General features: G+C 42.4%; 1 protein-coding gene and 1 long non-coding RNA gene across 3 annotated transcripts in view; one reads left to right on the top strand and one right to left on the bottom strand.

Annotated features, from left to right (window-relative positions):
- Window positions 1–355: 355 nt before the first annotated feature.
- Window positions 356–8266, bottom strand: LOC115342054. Its single transcript, XR_003923617.2, has 3 exons — window positions 8070–8266; window positions 7928–7986; window positions 356–1493 (listed from the first exon to the last, which is right to left on the bottom strand). It is a non-coding gene; the product is annotated as an uncharacterized LOC115342054 (long non-coding RNA).
- Window positions 8267–8548: 282 nt separating this feature from the next.
- Window positions 8549–20056, top strand: part of LRIG3 (leucine rich repeats and immunoglobulin like domains 3) — a 44488-nt gene continuing 32980 nt past the window's right edge. For both annotated transcript variants that reach the window (XM_030015823.2, XM_030015822.2), the window contains exons 1-3: window positions 8549–8873; window positions 16141–16212; window positions 16549–16623. In XM_030015823.2, the coding sequence (XP_029871683.1) occupies window positions 8689–8873; window positions 16141–16212; window positions 16549–16623 (332 nt within the window). In that variant the 5' untranslated portion in view covers window positions 8549–8688. The remainder of the gene's footprint in view (window positions 8874–16140; window positions 16213–16548; window positions 16624–20056) is intronic.

Raw genomic sequence — 20056 nt, 5'->3', positions numbered from 1 at the left:
GTAGCTTCCTTAGTAGAATTATTAATCTGTGTGAGCTGCTCTAACACTTTCTATCATTGAATATATACTTCATTTAAAAACATCTGTTTAAGAAAAGAAATTAGAGAATGAAGTATTTGGAAAGCATTAGAGTAAGTTTAAGAGATTTAAAACGCAGAAGCAGTCAAGGAGCTATACTTAAAAATTTAAAAAAATCCTACCACTTCATATTTAACTGTTGCCATTTTTTAGACGACACACATTCAAAAGCCAGGTAGGAGATTTTTGGCTTTAGTTTTAACTCTGAATGCCTTCTTCTTGTAGATTTTATTCGAACATACTTTAAGGTTTATTTTTTATGACACACAGCCATATATGTGTAAAAAGCACATTTATTTATAATTTAAGAGATTAATTTATATACAAACTGAAATGTACGCAGGGCTAAGTTTCTTGGCTAGATCTCTTTTGATACTATTTTTAAATTGTATTATTTTACTAATAAGATGCAAGTCCAAGGGTTTAACATTGCCCTGGGAGAATTACAGTCTCCAAGGAACACATTGCTCACAGCTGTGGTGAAATATCCATCAGTGAAAATTTCAGCACTTTTAATTCCATCTCAGTGACATCAGTAGGATAACTGAAATATTACTCACATGTGGTACTCGGTGAGTGTGTGTATGATTTTATCAAAATTCTAGGAAAGTAGTTCTGTGTTTTCATTAGCAGGTTTTTTCTAACAAAAATCAGAATGAAAAATATTAGTGCAGATAACGTGGTGTATTAGTGGTGAATTTTTTTTCATTATGATTAAAATAAGACGTAATTTTCCCAAAGTTTAAATGGTCAGCAAACTTCTTCCTGTTTAGTTTCTAGCTTTTCTTTATTTATTTTTTTCCCCCAAATTGGGAAATACTTACTGTAGAAGTAGCTTAACCTACCTTACGGAGACTTTTCTGATTCTAAACCCCTCAAAGGATAACTCGATTATCGAGTGTCTGCAATTCAATGAAAACCACGGTTTCTTAATCACTGCTGCCAGACTTGTGCCCAGCCCGATCATGTACGCGGTAGCACTGCTTTGATTTTGACACTGTACATGTGGGCCAAGGCACCGTGTGCTCGTATCCACCTGGGATGTGGTGGGATGCTGGCACTGTTGTTGGCATCTCTCTAGAAGGTTGCTTTTTCTACTGCTAAGGTCAGTACAGTCCAAAGAGAACTGCACACCGAGCTATTTGCCTTGTAGCGATGCTACGAGCGTTGCACACTTTTGTCCTATTTATTTCCTCTCCATAGCCTGCCACAGCAATAGCGAACACAACTGCAAGGAGAGTCCCTGAACCAGAAGTTTCTTGTTTGGAGGTGACAGCCCACGAGCAGAAAAGTATTTCAAGATTCAACACATGCAACTCTCTGCGCCGCTGTAAAATTTCCTTTGATAGATGGGAGAGCGTCGAGAGGCCAGCGAAAGGGAGCGATGACTGAGAGGAGATGACTAGGCTGCAAACCTGGGAGGGAAAACAACAAAGGAAAAACTTCACAACGGGCAACATTCACAGAAATGTGTGTTGATGCTTCTCTTAGCTTACCCTAGCAGAAAACCCACTTCAGAAAGTCACTGAGGGCCAAGAGAAGTGTCACGGCCATTAGGAAACGGACAAACGTCAGTCTCCCAGTGTTAGCTGGCTGCTAACAGGGCTATTTGGAAGGTGACATCTGCATTTCAGAGGCTTCCCGAACCACGTTGCCTGACTGTGAGAGATGTAAAAGAGGCCACAGCAAGTTTTGCTTGCATAAGATGCCCCCAAAGTGTCAGAGCCACGAAGAGGATTCATACCGGTATCCCTTGCAGTTTCTCCCCATGCCATATTAACGAGACGAATACAAAGAGCGTGCTGCAGACCATTGTTCACCAATCTGGCCAGCTGGTGCACAGTGCTGGTGTTCGCTGCGGCTCCCGCTGGGCTATAGCTGGCGCCCAGCCCACCCAGAGCAGCAGGCTGTGTTTGCTGCTGTCTGATCCAGCCTGCTCTTTGATGCTCCGGCTCAGAAAGTCAGACTTTATTGGCAAACACGGCTATTGCAAGTAACCGCTTGAGCAGCTGTGCAAGTGGTGCAACGCGTGTTTGGCCAACTTCTTACCGGGACAGCGCTTGCTTATTTTGTTTTGTATAATAATTGGGAAAGCAACAAGGCGGCAGGCAGCAGAAAGGGGGGAGCAAGTCCAGACGACACTGCAGTCTGCTGTGACTCACTGGTTTCCCAACGACGGCGATGGGATAGCTTTGTCCAAAATCTCACGTGCTGCTTGCTGCGCTGCGACGCTGGGTAGTCATTTGGTGCGAGCTGTAAACTGCGTCCTCCTGAGCCCGTTACCGGCTTTCTGTAGCCCTCTCCCTTCCACACCATTGCTCTCCGCTCTTCTCCTCTTATATCTGACCCCCAAATGGGATATAGTAGCTCATCTTAGCCCTCACCAGAACATTCTTTCTTTCCCTCACATAGAAAACTCCAGCTGATATCCCCCCAAATGCCTTCTCTGATGCTTCGTTGTTGACGCATACTTATTTAGTTTGTCCTAACTAGTCGTAGGTCCTTTTCCACAGGGTCCTCATTTTGTGTTTGTACCTGATCCTTCACTTAAGCATAGCACTTCCTCTTTGTTTTACTAACTCTCCTAAGATTTGATCTGTTAAGAAATCCTTAGTGCAACTTGCTACATCAGCAGACAACAAAGGAAACTATTACAGGGGTATAATGAAATTAAAAACTATGAAAATTCAATTTGTGAGAAATTTTGCTTATTACCGTTACAACAACATTTAAGATACCTATAATAGAAAACATTTGAGAAATATGCTTACATGTTAGTCTATTTAGCTATTCAATGTGTACATTTGAAGGCACAGAGTAGGAATCATCTAAAAATCCAGGGTCTAATCTAAACTACTCACAAGGCTTTTTCTAGTCAATGGAGAAGGAGAAAATCCTCCAGAGGCTGATTCATTCCAAATGCCTTGATTGCCTATTTTAGAAAGGTAGTAATCACTCTCTGGATGTGTCTTTCTCCACCGACTACAGAAGAAGCCAAGACAACTGCTTTAGAATAGATACCAAACTTCCAATTTGCTAAAATTACACAAGATGAGTCCCAGCTGCAGCTTGTTACCCCCCTGGAACAGACAATCAGACCTAAATTCTTCAAAGATTTAGGCCTTAACTCCCATTGATTTCTCACCGTGAGATTCTTTTAGCCGTTGACTTCAATGAGAGTTACACACCTAAACGTGGTGAATACTTAACATCGGGGGCTGCAGAACACTGACAAAAATCTTACCAAATCTGCCCGTGACGATTTAAGCAGGTACAGCCTTCAAGCACCCACGCTTCTCCCCTGGCAGAAATTTCCATCCCCGTCGCAGAAGGGAACATGTGTTCGCGTTTCAGGTGCCGTAACCCCTCCACCCCACGGAAGGGGAGGAGGGAGGAGCGGAAGACATTTCTGTCCCGGAGAGCCACCGCCAGTTTTGACAGAGCATCTCTTTCGGATTCCCTTTTTGGCCACTTCTTGATCTTTCTTACCGCAAATCATTTACTTATTTTAAAAGATTATTTAAAAAACCCAAACAAACTAAAACAACGAGTGGAACAGACCTGGCAGGTGTTTTATTACAGTAGCACCATCCTGAAATTACATCTACTTATTTTTATTCAAATTGACAACATTTCCACTTGAGTGTTCCTTAATGACATAAAACTAACTCTTCTTTTTTCCTCTTTGAAGTTACATCATTGTAGATGTTGATTGTTTAATTGTCCTTCCAATCATGCACTTAACTTCCCACTTAGTCCCATGCAGGACATGACTTGAAGACATTAACAATCGTCACTAATGTGGATTGCCTTAGGATGTTTAAGTTTATTTGTAGTGGAGGCAAACGCTCACTGTTTGGATGAATTCTATAAAAGCTGAACATTTTCTGCCCTAGGCAAAGTTTTCAGAAAGAGTTCAGATGGTTTTTCTGGTTGTAATCAGTGCATTCAAATTATGCATAATTTGGTTTTCATGGTTTCAGTGTTGGATCACATAAAGTCAAGTATAATTACTACCAAAAATAAATTTCTGTATGCACCTTGGTATATTCACCGTGGACTTATGACACACTAGTAGGAGATTCACAATTACTAGGAAATTATTTAAGAACATTTTATTGTTTCCCTCAAATGCAAGTGAAATTGCAGTGGTTAGTCACAGGAATTGAAATAAATGGTCATGAAGTCTTAGTGCTGTTATAAACTAAAAGTAATATCAATTGCTATACCCAATGGGCAGAAGAAAAGGAGGGTGGGAAACCTTAGAGTCATTTCCACGAAAAATATTCCATGATATTGGATGAGATTCTTCTTCACACACACAAAGTGAAGAAGTGAAAAGGGTCTTCTGCATCCAGTAGGGAGTTTTCGTGGGAGTCTCTAGTAACTTCCAGACAGGTGCCTGAAACAAAACCTTCTATTGCCTGTCGCAAGCTATTTCACATATACAAGCAGCCTCCACAAAAAGCATGTCCTGCTCCACTTTTGTTTTTTAAGCAGGATGGGTCTCACTGGTTCATCTCTCTCTCCAGCTGTGGCTTTAGAAAAAGTTTTCTTAGCCTTAAGATTTTTTTTTTTTTAAATAGATTAAATTGGGGAACCTGCAATAGGGAGTGATAATCTTGAGAGGATGAACTCTTCAGTTCCTTCTCCCAGATAGTCCTAAACGTTCTTCTCTGAGTAGAAATAAAATGGAACTGGGAAAGTTTAGGAATAAAGAGACAGGACATTAATTCTGCCAATACTCCTACAGGGCCATTTACAGATAGGAAAGTGGATAGATGGGCCATTGATTTCTATCTCAATCTTATCAGAAGTGAGATGTGTCAGAGCATAAGCAATGTTGTTCTGCTTTGCTTCTGCTTTTTGCTGCTGAACACTGCCTAAATCACTTTATTTACCATGAAAAGTAGAAAATAAGAAACGAATACTAGACACAGATTTGGATTACCTGGCGATCCAGGAATACACAGGGAGACTCTTAATTCCCAGGGTGGCCTTAATGGACATAATCTCTTAGTAGGTGTAACTGTTCACTCCTTTTGACCTTCTGACATAAATCCTGCAGATTTAACTATACACAGCTATATACAACTAGATGCAATTGTCTCTTGTAGTGGCTTGAGACTCCTTTGAAAACTGACTAAAAAACCTGAATTTAGATTAATCAAGCTGTTAAAGTTCCTAATGTTATAAAAGATGTTCTAATTTTACCTCAGAACAGAAAATGTATAGTATCTTAATTTGGTTTGGCTTAATTTAGCAATAGGTAAATTACTTTTAATAATCTGCTAAAACCAGCCTGATTTAAGGTTGACCTTTTCTGGAGGTAGGCTACTTGAAAGCAGTGCCTGATTTCAATGCGTTAATGATATGTAAAAAAATCACATTTAGACAGCTTCTGGGTGTGTCTTTTGCCTGAAGTGAATGCATATTTTAAAGAACATATGTTTGGACTTGAATCTGTAAACCTGTGTTTATCTGATTTAAAATAATCAGGGACTGAAAAAGACACCATTAGAGTCAACCGGTAACATCCCAATGAAGGGTCTACAGTTCACTATGCAACCTCCTTTCCTCCACTCCCAACTCACCCAGACTGCTATGCTCCCTAGTCTCGTGGAGGAAACTAATCTCAAGAGCCAAAGAGAGAGCTTGAGGGTCTAGTTTTACAAGAATTTTTCTCTGCAGCCATGCTTCCCCCTCCTCAACATCATCCCCTCAGGCTGACCTATATTCAGGCTGCTATGGAAAGGGCCTGTCTTTGCGTAACCACCATGAATAAGTCCTCTTCCTTGTGCAGCTACATGGAAAACTGGACGAGGGAATTATTCCACCTTGGAACTAAAGCGGGGGGGGGGCTGTTATGATTTTTGGTGGGGTTTCAGCCAAATCAGTCCGTTAATCCTGTTGAATATGCATTTACACTAACGCTGATGCCAAACGAGGGTCGGCAGAAATCCCTTGCTACGTGGGGAGATAACAGGGTAGAGGAACGTGAGACCTCTCATTTCGGTACAAGCTTACTTAAGGCAGATATAGTCGAGCCAAACCCGTGAAGGAGATAATTGTATTTGCATAGGTACAGTCAAGGTGCACTCCCAACCTAAAAGTCATAATGAAGAGACCCCCGGGCTTGGGGGCTGCCAGCGCTTGCAGTATTCGCGTCAGGTGCAGAATCGGTCCCTAAGACTTCTGAAGAAAGCACATCTCCCTGTGGGGGGAAAGACTTTCTGTCAGGGGCTCTGAAGTAGAGCATATAAGCATTTTAGAATTCATAATATAATCAGTTTTAAAATGTTTTATTGAGTGTTTTGAGAAAAGAAGCTGCAAAGACAAATGGATTAATTTTCTGAATTGATTTACCTTGCTTAATTTAAAGCAGCTTCATATATTATTAGCACTAAATATGCATTAGGTTTTTATAAGGGCACAGTATTCCACGACTGCATGAGTAGTTTTCAAAATTACAAAACCAGAAGTTCTTGCCCTTTTCAACATTTTCATCTCTTTTTTTCCCCTGCTTTGTTTTCTCAGATTCTCTCTTGTTCCACAGTTCACATATGCACCGTGTATATTATGGACTGCTGCGATACAATAAGTTCAAAATGCTTTGTTTCTATTTTTTCTTTCCCTTGGATCTTGAAACTGACAGCTTAATGACTCTGTTGCCACCTACTAGTGAATCACTGCTCTTGCCAACACTCAAGATAAGACAAGCTCACTTTTCCCAAATAAGAGGCCCTTTGCTGTGTGCTCTGGGAACTGTAGTACAGGACTTAGTTACTTTAAATCCATTTTAATTTTAGTAAAGTGCTCCATAAATCTCTGGAGCAACATAAACATGAAGGTCTTTCTCTTGAATTTTTGATTACTTCACAAAAGTAGCAAGTATAGCATATTTTACCTAACTATGAACACGACATGTTCAAGTGCCCCTGTATCTTGGTATAATGGTGTGAAACAACTGGGCGGCTAGCACAAATGCTGGCACTTTTGAAACAGAAGGAAGCTTTCCCACTGACTTCAGTGGGAACAGGTACAGGCTAAGGATGGATAGCTTTGAAAATCTGAATTTGGCACTGTCCTACTGGCTGTTTAGAACAGCTCAGTGTTTCACAGGCTTTGTTCATCTAATGTCACCCTAACGTTTTTGAAAGGAAGGCGGTGGCTGCAAAGAAACCGAACAACTACGACACGCCAATGCCGCCAAGACAGTTTTCATTTACAACAATAAATGAGAGTAAGTTGTAAATATAGCGCTATTTTTTTCCCTGTATTTTGCTTCTTTGCTTGCTCGCTTTCACGTGTAGAAAAAACCGTGTGTCCCCGCAGCGTTTGTTTGTTTTCCCGCAGTAATTTCCTTCAGGAGCACCAGCGGTCAACGGAGCGCAAGCTGACAAAACACGGCGCAGCTCTGCGCACCCTGAAACAGCCGCGTTGACAGGGGCACGGGAGCGTTTGTAGTTACCCAGGACTTGCCTGCCTGGCTTGCAAATTCGTGGTTCCCGACTAAAACGTAGCTGCGTTTCTTCAGTTTAAAACACGTCCCGAGATACACCTGGGAACAACAAGACCAGGGACGAAGTTTCGGCCTTACAAATCTTGGCATGGGAGCTGTCGGGCTTTTGAGGCTCGGGGTTCCCAGTGCCTAAGGTGGCCCACAGCCCTCCAGGTGAAACGTGTGGGTGGGAAGGCGGGAGAGGACGGAGAGGGTCGGCGGGCAGCCCCGGGTCCGCTGCTGCGGAGCAGGGGTGCGCGAAGCCTGCGGTAATCGAATCCATCGCGGGGTCCGGGCTTACATATGGAACTCGAACAATAGGTATTTACTTGAATTTACACAGATTACCTCAGAGATGTGGAATCCGTACGCCCTGCCCACTTCCCCGAACCTCTGGAGCTGGGATCCTGTGGGGAACATAATGGGGCTTAATTACGGTGTCTGGACGAGCCGCGCAGGACCCGGAAGGCAGGAGTTAACCTCACCTCACCTTTTACATGCCGGTGACCCCGGGCTTGGCTGGGAACCCGCGGGGCCTCCGGAGCAGCTTCTGCACCGCCCCGGCTCCCGCTCAGCCGGCGCAGGGAAACCCTCGGGTGAGCCCGGACCCTCCTCCTCACGGCACCCAGGGCCGGCCGCCCGCTCCCGGGAGGGCCCGGGGCAAGGCAGCGAGGGGCCCACCCGGGGCGGGAGGGCGGCCCGCCCGGACCCCCGCGTCCCGTCCCCCCCGACCCGAGCCCGGCGGGCCCAGCCCGGCCGCGGCTGTCACATGCGCAGGGGGAGGGGGCTGCGGCGGGGCGGGCCGCGCCCGGGGCTCCCCCGGCCGCACGGAGGCGGGCTGAGGCGGCGGAAAGTTTGCCGAGTGGCTGGCGGCGGGCCGCCCCCGTCCCCGTCCCCCCCCCCCCGGCTTTCTCTCCGTACTTTTTTTTTTTTTTTTTTTTTTTTTTTCCCCCTACGCTCCCCCTCTCCTCACCGCCTTCCCCCCCTCCTCGGCGGCGGCTCCGGGGTATGAGCGGGAGCCGCCACCCGCGCTGAGAGGCGGGAGGTCGCTCCGCGCCGCGCCCGGCTCTTGTCAGTGAGGGAGCGCGGGCAGCGGCTCCGAGCCCGCCATGCCCCGCGCGGCCACCGCCGCTCTCCTCCTGCCGCCGCTGCTGCTGCTGCTGCTGCTGGGGGGGGCGAGCCGCGCCGCCGCCCGCTGCCCCGCTCCCTGCCGCTGCGCCGGCCACCTCGTCGCCTGCAGCCGCCTGGAGCTGAGCCGGCTGCCCGAGCGGCTGCCGCGGGGAGCGGTGCAGCTGTGAGTATCGGGGCGGTGGGCACCGCTGGGGGGGGGGGGCGGCCCGCGCCCGTCCGCCATCTTCTGCTCACCCCCGGGGGTCGAGGTGGCCGGCGCGGGGGGCCGCGGTGCCGGCCGCCGCTTTTTGGGGAGGGAAGCGGGGGTTTCGTGGCGGTGGGGCGGGAGGGGGCAGCGCCTGCGGCCGGCGGCTGCCTGCCTCGGCGGGACGGCGGCCGTCCGTCCGTCCGTCCGTCGGGCGGGCGGGCTGACAGCGGGCCCGGCAGCGCTCCTCGGCGTTCGGAGAGGGGGAGGAGGGAAAGTTCCGACGAGTTTCGTGGGCAGCCTGCAGCAGTCATCAGTTAATATCGGTCGGCGTGTCGGGAAGACCGGCCGCGGTTGCCCGGTAGTTTCGGCTTTAATGGTTTTAGCAGCGCCGGAGCTCGCCCCGCCGGGTCCGGTGGCAGGGGTTGGCGGAACCCGCAGTAAGGCGTGCTGAAATGCCGCCCGTGGCAAATTTACTTTCGGTGACAAACTTTTACGGGCAAAGCATAAATTACGGGAGCTTTCTAAAAGCCTGAAAATAGCTGAGGGACTTTTCACATTTGTTTTTAATCTCTTGTGACTCAAAGATCTTCTATATTAGTCGTATTAATTTTCTATTACATTTCCAAAGCAGATTGAGATAAGGACTTTAAAGTAAACAGGAAGACTTTCAATTAGTTGTGGCTAATTCTGTTCAATTGCCTCGTCTGGAGGTCATGCTGCTTTACTCATGAAATGTGGATGGCTGTATTGACACCATATGGAACGGAACATAGGAATGGCTCTGGGAGTTGAATATTTCCAGGAGTGGTATAGGAAAGTGTGAGGGGAAAGAAACTTTTTTTTTTTTTTTTCCTTATGTGATTGAAGTATACGAATCACATACCGGATCTGCTCTACATTCAACAACTGGTTTTGCTTCCTATTAAATTTCATCCCTCCTGTTCTTTTGAACTATTTCAGTACGCTAACGTAAGTTTTCTGACAAAACCTAAGGGGTTTTTTTGATACTAAGCTAAGCTTCATAGCTTAGTTTCTTGGCTAAGCTTACTTCAGCGCTGTTAAGTAAAAATTCAGGTGTGACAGCATGCTACACAAAAAAAAGGGGAAAAATCACAGAACTTTCATTTTGAGACTTGCTTTAAAAAGCATTTTTCACTAGCAGTAATCCAAATTTGTCTTTCCCACTTATTTTACTGAGAGGCAATAAAACACATTGCAGGGCTTTTTTGTTAGCACGAGGGAGGTTTTTATAATTAGAATTCCCATGGTAGTGTAAATTGTCCTTATGTAAGTTCACATTCCTTTAAAAGTGTGAGAAAATAAGTTCCACTTGTATAAATAAGCTTTGGTCTGTTGTAAGAAACCCTGCTGTGATTACTCATTGGACAGCTGTGTCACTCGCTCTTAAACTCACAGGAGTACATCTTTGTAGGTGTCACCAAACCATGTGGTCTGGCCACTTTTGTGTAAATATTTCTTTTGTTTGTGTCAAATGCCTTAGAAGTACCCTGCTCTTTCTTCCTTCCCCTCTTCTTAATAAGAGAACAGGGAAGAGTGCAGTGATGTCTCTTACCTCCAGCACTTGGAGCTGGGATTGCACAATCTCTGAGATGATAATGCGTTTCAGTTTTACATACGCAAAAAAGGTTTGAATAGCCTGGATTATTGTTGCAACAAACTGTGCACTTAAAAATTGTAAAAGACTGTTTATGAATTTTATTGGTGTATGTTTACTGGGTTTTCCTTGGAAGTCCATAGCGGGTATAGCCAAAGGCTAGTAGTTTAATTGCAGGCTTTCCAATCCTCTTTAGAAAACAACTATTACACCATGTTCTTAATGTAGACAGGCGAGATCTCCCAAGCAGGAGAGTGAAAGCTCTTGTGCCTGAGAAGGTCTAGGCCCGTGTTAGGCTTTACACCTTCCTCTGCCCGTCTGTCTGCTTGCCCAGATGGAGAGCATGTTGGATGAAGTGAGTTTTTTGAAGCTCCGTTTCACTCTTTCATGCCTTTTGTGGTCAAGTCCCCCAGTGAAATAAAATGAGAGTGTCTAATGCGGAAAGGCTGCATGACCTCAGAGTGGACAGGAGGGAAATAAAAAAAAAAAGAGCCTGAGTACTGAGCTATGTCACCTTCTTTTTGGTGGCAAGTGTGAGGCTACTGCTTTGTACGGAAGTGGCTTCACAAAATGGGGTGTAAACAGGCTATAATTGCCAGCTTTACTGTTATTTTAGCCGAAAACACCATCTTCTGTAACCCCGCCTTCATGGAAGATAACAGTCTGCTGAAAACTGATAAACATTTGTAATGGCTTTGTGTAGAAATAGTTTGGACGTTAGATTTCCATTTACTTCCAGGACGTGTGTCCCGAGATTGCAAGAAGGTGGCTTTGTTGGAGCTGGTGTAGCAGAGGCGGAGGGAGGGAGGAAGAGTGTTTGAGCGTTGGCCGGTGTCCTCCGTGTGTGCAAACTCCCGGTGGCACTGCCGTACCCGCCGCCAGGTTCACCGAGGAATGCTAAAACTGTCGGTGGGGCGGGAGGGAAAGTCTGAAAGATGGTTTTCACTTGTGTTTGTATTACATCTTTAGTATTTACATTTTATAAATCCTCTAGTTCTCTACCAGAATTGCCAGCAAAAAGGGCCGTATGGTTTTCACAGCTGTTTTTCAATATTTTCCAGACTAAAACTTGAACATAGCAAGCTGATTTATGAGTCACTTTGGATCAGTGTCTTAAAACAGCTACAGCCTGGCTTTTTGTTTTTCAGCTCTCCCGATTTCTGCTGAATTAGCAGCTCTATAGGCCCCAGTGGGACTGATTAAGAAGCTGTTGCTGGATTTGCATTTTAAAATTTGACTTGGGGCTCAGGTTTCTGAGTTCTCTAAGGAAGAAGATGATAATTGTGACTAAGTGTTGTAAATTAAGTTAGAGTCTAAAAGTTATATTTATAAAATGTGTGAAGAAACACTCGCCCTCTCCCTTTATGCGTTAGGCCTTCCTTTCAAGTTTTTGTCACACAAGCATCGATGTTCAGAGTTACGTTTCAGCTTTCTGACGCAGAGACTTGCGAGTTACGAAAGATGGTCATGCGAACGTAATGGAATATAGAAAATAGTTTCTTTCATAAAATGGGTTCTTAAAGGGCCTCAAAAGCTATGGCATGCTTTTTCAAGTGGAGGCAATTCTACTCAAATGCTCGATCACTTTTATTAGAAATCTGAGGTGAAGAACAGGTATATATACTTTTTGTTGTTATAAAGAATTTCTTAATATAAGTCTGGTTTCTGAAGTTTCTGAGTGCATTCACTGCTGTATGTTTCATGGCTTTTGAAATTCTAGTAGCAAAAGTAATCACAGAGGAGATTTTCTCCCCACTTGTGAAGTGGTTTTAACAGACAAGGAAAATTCAGAAATGGAAAATGCATAGTAATAATCTTAGTGTTTTAATGTTGTCAGTTCCATTTCTGTGAAGGAAAAACACCAGTTCATTTTCAAACCTTTTTTTCATACTTGTTTTAAGATACATTGAGAAATGCATTGGACTGAAATGTACTTGTAGCTTTGCGACAGGGATGATAGATTTTTATATTTGAAAAATGCCTCAGATCCAGTGCTTATAAGTTTCGAAAACTATAGGCTTAAGCTTCACTTAGAGTATTGGTAAAAGACAAATATTTTAACTCTCGGTTCACTTCCAACCACTCTGATTTAACTTAAAAATCTAACTTGCAGGGCTTTTTGTCCTGAAGTTTCTCATGCCTGTAGTACTCAAAAGGTGTTTAATAAAATATTTATAATTCATATTTTATCCAACGGTTGGTAGACAAGCATGTATACAGCTGTGTGAAACAGGCGATTCGGTATTGTCTGGAGGGTTTTTTTGTTGTTGTTGTTTTGCTTTGGGTTTTTTTGTGACTTGTGTTTGACAACCTGCTGTAAGTAAACCAGGAATGAGGAATTTGTATGTATGTATTTTTTAAAGTAGGTGCTATGTGGAAAATCTGAGGGTATCTTTAGTGTTAAAAAACAAACACACACAAAAAAAAATAGTTTGAAACCTAGTGTAAGTTGTTACGCTCACGGTTGCCTTGATAGACTCCAGATGGATGTGAGCTTGAGCTATGAGTGAAAGTGTCTGGCTCCAGTGTGGTGATCATGCACAGCAGTGGTTGTAATTGCAGGATTTTTATAGTTTAAGGACTCTGCCAGACTTTTTTTTTTTTTTTTTTTTTTTTTTAACATGTTGTAACTCCAGCAGAACAAATCTACTCACGTCTGTTACTGTCTGGTAGGTCCTTTAGGCAAACATGTTTTAAATAAACCTTTTGCAGGGTTTTTAGATGAAATGAAGAAATGCAGGTTTTTAGCAGTAATGTTGAAACTCTTTGTTGAAATAATTACTGATTCCTCAGTCTTGTCTGAAGCATGAAGAACAGTCACATATTAGGTACTAACAGCCATAACTTCACTAAATTTTGGCTGTTTATTTGCATAGTTCTTATAATCCCTACAGACTAAAGCCAAATATTGAATTAAGTTTGAGGGTAAAAATCGTCTCTACTCTGTCTGCTTTAAAGGACCAAGTTAGATTCCCGTCTAGATCTTTGTAACAGCATATTTTTTCATTATTTACATTTAAGAATGCAGTATGAGAATTTCAAATCTCTGCAGCTAATGTCTTCAGACAAAGGGATTTTTCTCCAGTCTATGGCCAGAGGAATGTTTGCACTAGATTTTTAAGCAGTGAAAGATGCAGTCCTTTAACTGAAGTGTGGTTAACCTCATTTACAGGAGAACTCAAAATCATAATGATGAAACTAACTTTTGTGGGTTTTTAAAAATGTTAACACTGTATTGGTTTTCCATCTTTAAGAGGAAAATCTGTAGGGGTTTAGACACCTGGAAGAAGGCGCAGATATGTGTTAGGTGTTTGAGTCCAGAGCTGGGTCTCGGAAACATCCCCTCTGTGGCCACCTGAAGGTGGTGGAGGGTGTTCCCCTTCTCTAGGTGGCTCCCCCTGCCCCAAGCCCTCAACCCCTCTTTTTTGTGCTGGAAAATGCCTTTCGCACCTGCGGGCCTGCCCTGTGCAGGCTTGGGAAACGTAGCACGTATCTTCTCCCTGCCCGTGGCCGTGAGCCAGGCACTGGTGCCGCAGCTCCGCAGCCTGCTGGGCCTGATCCAGTTGGCTGGCTCAGAGCACACCTCGTAAACGAGTACTGGTGGTACCCCTCGTAATGCCCGTACGTGCCTGGGATTATTTTTAATGTTTGATTTTTTTTTTTTTTATTTTTTTTTGTTAACCGCTGACTCCAGGGGAGGACAAAAGGGATGGTAGAATTGTCCTGGCAAAATTGAACAAGTACTGCATAAAGCACCAAACAGTTGGGGGAGTCTAAAACGTGGTTTTACCGTCCCCATGTGCTGTCGAAGAAACCTAGATGCCTGGCTGGGTTGCAGCATTACACCTGTGTCCAAGGATATGCAGTGGTGGGTGCAGAGACACCTGAGTTCTCTGGATCTGCAGTTGTTCAGGGCTTAGTCACAGAGCAGAACATCTAGCACGGACGCTGAACCTGGCTTGATTTAAGCCAGTTCTGGTCTGCGTGCAGCAAGGATACGCCGATCATCAGGTTTCTTCACTTCCGGAACTGTAGATGGAGAGTAGACGCATCCATGGCAGTCAGGCCTGTGTTTGGCATGCTCAGTATAGGTGACTGTACTAAGTCATATTATCCAGAAAAAGTAATGAATCCCGGGAGTTTCCTCATAGATTCAACTTGAAATACTCTTCATGCCTGCGTGGCTTGATGAGGACCCCAGGCATGTTGGATGACTGTTCAGTGCTTAATTAGCACGGGGAAAAGTGTCATGAAGTGTAAGAAAGTTCTTTGCCTTTACCTGATGCTACAACAGCTCACTGCTGAAGCGTGCTGATGAAATTCTTCATGCGTCTGCATTGCAGACTCTTACTGGAGTGAGTTTAAGAACTCCTTAAAAATAGTGCAGTTTTTGTTTGCTGGCTTGGATGAACTCAGTGTTAGAACATCCAGGGAGCACTTCGCAGGTGGCTGAATTGGTGCAGGCGAGGTAGTGACAGGCTGTAGTATGGGAGCAGGAAGGCGCACGTTGTGGTGGATGAGTGACTGAGAAGGGAGAGATCTTCAACAGGGCTAGCCATGGTTATAAGACCAGTTGTGAATCTGTACCACTTGTGCAGATCTCTACCGATGTGTGAGTTTTGAGTTGCTGTAATTACCTTCTCTGCCTTCTATTGTACGGTCATTCTTTTATTTCTGTGATGTTTCCAGTACTTATGAGCCTACAGCAGAAGTTTCTTAGAACTCTGTGGTGTTGCCAAATGTTTGAGAGGACATATGGTAAAGATGCATGGTGTCTGTAGGGAAGTGAAATTCTTGACAGCGGTGAAGATGTGTTGCATTCTCAGTACTCTGGCTTGTTTTGCAGCCAACACTGCAAAGATGCTAACAAGATTTCTTATAAACAGCATCAATATATATTTGGGATCTCCAGTACAGAGTGGCACAAGCTAAGTGCTCGAGCTACTTCTTCAAGTATGATTAAGTGCAGTATTAATGTGACTAGTATACAGACATCTTAAAACTCAGAATAGAATTAGGCTTCCCCATGTCTGTTTTCTTCTGATATTGCTTGTTTAGGATCCCCGTTAAATTTGGTGATGTAGGAATGGAGTCCTGAATTGTGTGAAAGCATGAAAATATAATTGAGATTTATGGGCAGTCCTCATTGTGCATTTACGATCTGTGCGTTGCTTTAGAAAAGTAACTGAGAAGAGTAAATGATACAAGTATTATGATTGACTCAAGGAATGAGACTGCAATGAGTATTGGTTTATGAATTTTCCTTGTAACCAAGAGGTTGCTTTAGCCAGATCTTTTGTTGTGAAGGGATGGGGGAGAGGGGTTGTTGGTGTATACAAGTTAAAATCTTAAGATGTTTTTCATGGGTCTTATACACATCCCAATGAACAGTTCTAAATTCTTCAGAGGTATAGGAAATTCTTTGACGCTGCTGGCAGTGATCAAGGTATTTACACTTATTTATACCTTGTATACTCAAATGAGTTTCTATTCTAATCTTACTAATATGAAAAATAACTTTTTATGTACTTGGAAACAAATGATAACATAATTTGGATTAAAATTGTATTGCTTTACCTGATGTTTTATGGCAAAACTGACAGGCTTTTTATTTTTGTAACCTCATAGGGACTTAAGTCACAACAAATTATCTTCAATCAAGACCAGTCTTTTGGATCACCTTCATAGTCTTCAGGAAGTGTAAGTTAATTTGTCTTAATTAAAAAAAAAAAAAAAAGCACAAACCCAAAAACCATCAAAAAACCCCCCACCGCAAAAACCCCAACCAAACCCAACCAAACCCAAAAAACCCAACCAAAAAAACCCAACCAGTATTTGTGTATGCTAATTGTATAGATATGTCTCTAGGGATAATTGGTTGAACAAGAGAGATGTTTGCTGTTCTGATACGTTACATTAAGTGAAACTGGAATTATTTTTGAATTTTGGGATGACACTGTTTGGCAATTTAGCAAGTCCAATGTACCTGCTTCTGATTAACATCAAAGCTGACTCTCCCTTTTCTGATATTAATAGGAAGTTGAACAACAATGAACTGGAGATCATTCCAGATCTGGGACCAGTCTCTGCGAATATAACTCTTTTGTCTTTGTAAGTAGATCTTAGTCTTGTCCCTAGTTAGTGGAACTAACTCTACAGAGTTCGTGGAAATATGTGCATTACAGAGATTAAAGTGAAATAATTGGAAATAGAGCAGCTTGTGGTTAGGAAGTTGATTATGTCATATTATTTAGCAGGTTGTTTAAAATGTGTATAATTGAGCTTAATCCTTGTAGTTTTTATGCTTCCCTCAGATACAAAGACTGCATTAGAATTAATTTATGTTGTGGTAGTGCCCAGAAGCCTCAGCCCTGTTGTGCTAGGCACTGTACAAACATTAGTAAACGTTACACAAACTTGTACAATGTAGACTTTAAAACAAGAGTTATACTCTATCATTATGCATCTTGGCTGAAATCCCACTTGTGTTAAATCATGGCAGAATTCCCTTAATTTCAGTGGGCAGTATGGGGAAATCCCCTCGAGACGCAGCTTCAGGACAAGTATCTAGGTTAGAATATGCTTTGCCAATATCTTTAAAATGTCTTTTTGAGCTCATTTGAATGTGTGGCATAATTTTTTTACGGCTGCAGTTAATACATATAATTGTGACACATGATTATGTCTATGTTCATTGTTTTGTTTGAAAGAAATTAGGAGGTTACTTGATGTGGGATCTGTAATACGGGTATAAAGTTGCAAAAGGCATACAGGGCCCATAACCAAACCAGTTGATTTTAAAGGAAATTTTATTCCTGAGGTTTTCACTTGAAATCAGTTTGATTTTTTTTCCTGTGATCTAATTTCTCTAAAATGTTGAAGGAACTGCTAACAAAAATAGTTACTATCATACTATTAATTGGGCAGAAGAAAAGACATGTTTTTCGTGTGTGGGATTTGTGTTTTATCAATGGGAATCTAAAGTGTCTAAAGCTAGTAATATGTAGCCCTCTGGCCAAATCCTGCCCTTGAATACAAATTGCAAGTTACCTTTCTTGGAAGAACCCTGAAGGGTTAAAACAATACAGTAAACTTCGGAAAGCTGTTCAGTTAATTAAATTGATCACTATTCAATTGCTTACATCTGGTGATTTATAGGGGTTTGTTTTTACTCTAGGCCCAGGTCAGCTAAGTCAGCTGGTGCAGCCGCTGTGTCTGGACGGCTCTGTTTGAATAAGAACTAAGTGACATTTGATACTGATGTGGTTTCTTAAAGATCAGAATCAGAAAAGAATGAAAGAAAAAGCAGATGGTGTCTGACAAATAACTGTTGAATTTAAGCATATCTTCTATTTTGCGTTAGTGTTGACATTGTTTTTACACTGGCATAGCATTCTGTAGTTTAAGCATCTAATTGATCTGAAGAATTTTTTTTTTTTTTTTTTTTTATACCACCTTGCTAAGGTTCTTTTTACCACCAGGTTGGAAATACTAACATAATAAAGTGGTTTATATATCCTCCTGCCTTACTTCTGATGAATGCAAAGTTGAGAATTTGTCTTAGCATCTCCTCTAGTCTTTCTCATGGAAACTTAACTAGTTTAGATGAACCTAAAATCATCCTTCTGCAGCTGAGCAAAGATATTTGTATTCCTTCGAGAGAATAAATGAAAATCAGTCACTGCAGGACTGGTTGTTCCATATCCTGAGGTCACTAGCTTGGTTCATTTATTCAGGTGGTCAAACATGGAAAAACCTTTGTTAGATCTGCGCTCTGCGCTATATATACTGACACTTAAAAGAAAAAAAAAAGTATTTCTAAAAGCTGTTATCATACTACCAATGCAGTTAAAGTTGGTCTGGTTGGGTGCTAGCTTGTTCTCATTCTAATTTCCATTACTTCTGGGTGGTGGTGGGAGATTACTGAGTACGTGTGCTTCAGCTGAGATTTAATACCTATGCTATGACCACAGCAGGGATTCCTTGATATCAATATGGTAGAAATAATTCATTAAGTAATTTGAAGGTTTCACGTTAACTTATGAATGTCAGTGTATAATAGTTAAGACAATTGTTTGTTCTGTATCAAAACGGATTTACATAGAATATAAAATTATAGAGTGGTATTGCATTGTTCAAAAAATAAATCATCTTGTTTCTTTTGCAAAGGCTTCTCTTTAAAACATAGGATGGAATCATAAAATCATAGAATCGTTTCGGTTGGAAGAGACCTTTAAGATCATCAAGTCCAACCGTTAACCTAACACTGCCAAGTCCACCACTACACCATGTCCCTAAGCACCACATCTACACGTCTTTTAAATCCGTCCAGGGATGGTGACTCAACCACTTCCCTGGGCAGCCTGTTCCAATGCTTGACAACCCTTTTGGTGAAGAAATTTTATCTCATATCCAGTCTAAACCTCCCCTGGCGCAACCTGAGGCCGTTTATTCTCATCACTCACTCGTTACTTGATAAAAGAGACTGACACCCACCTCGCTACAACCTCCTTTCGGGTAGTTGTAGAGAGCGAAAAGGTCTCCCCTCAGCCTCCTTTTCTTACAGGTTGGAAGTTATTTATGTAAATATGTTATATTCTTTTATGTAGAATGATATTTAAATAAAGAGGAATAGACATGCAGCAGTTGTCTGGCATAAAAATAATATAGTGGTATCATAGATGGACAAATATTCAATCTAATGATTTTTTTTTAGAAGTGAAAAAATACGTTCAGTTATTTTTTTCTGTGTTGGATGTTATTTGGAGGAGTTGAATCAAACTGAGTTAATATAGCTAAGTCATGCAAAAAGAACACATGTGGAACAATTAGAATATAATTTTTAGAACCACTCTTCAAAGAATAATTGTACTCGAAACATCTGATGACTTTCTTCAGGATTTTAAACTTTTATATGAAAGGAGCTTGTGGAGCCTTTCCAAAACAAACCACTGTTTCCTTGTTGAGTCTTTGCTCCGACTTTCAAATAATAGCAGAAAGGAGGGTGCTAGTCTTCTGAAACTTGATTTGGTTACATTTCTTATGAGATCATATACATTGGTTCATTACTGTTGGTTGAGAAGCCAGTTGTTTTTTTTCCAAGGAGTCTTCAAGGAATGCCAGTGCTTTCACTTCTTAGTACTTGTCATTCAGCTGTGGAGCCTTAGAATTTTACCTGTTCCGCAAGAATTTTCTTGCGCTGCAGAGAAAATTACACTGCTGATATGTCTATAGTGAAAAATAGTGCAGGTATCTCCATACAGCACTGTATGTCTAAATTCTTTGAGCAGTATAAACAAGCATGCGTGGATTATCATGTTAGTGTAGTTTCCATTTCTGGAGCTACCTCATTTCTCACTATCTAATTGATATTTATCTAGCTTAGATGTTTGCATACTGTTGAATTATGCAGGGTAACCATACTCAGAGCAGTAGATGTTCCCAGTCTCATGGTCACGCTCTGTCTGGAACATGGAACAACAATGCCAACATTTTGTTTTTATGGATGCCAGTTGGGAGTTGAACACCATGAGAGAGAAAAGTA

The sequence above is a fragment of the Aquila chrysaetos genome, chromosome 5 (assembly GCF_900496995.4).
Source record: "Aquila chrysaetos chrysaetos chromosome 5, bAquChr1.4, whole genome shotgun sequence".
NCBI classification, from domain to species: Eukaryota; Metazoa; Chordata; class Aves; order Accipitriformes; family Accipitridae; genus Aquila; species Aquila chrysaetos.
The sequence above is the reverse complement of the archived record's forward strand: the minus strand, read 5'-3'. Positions and strand labels throughout refer to the sequence as shown.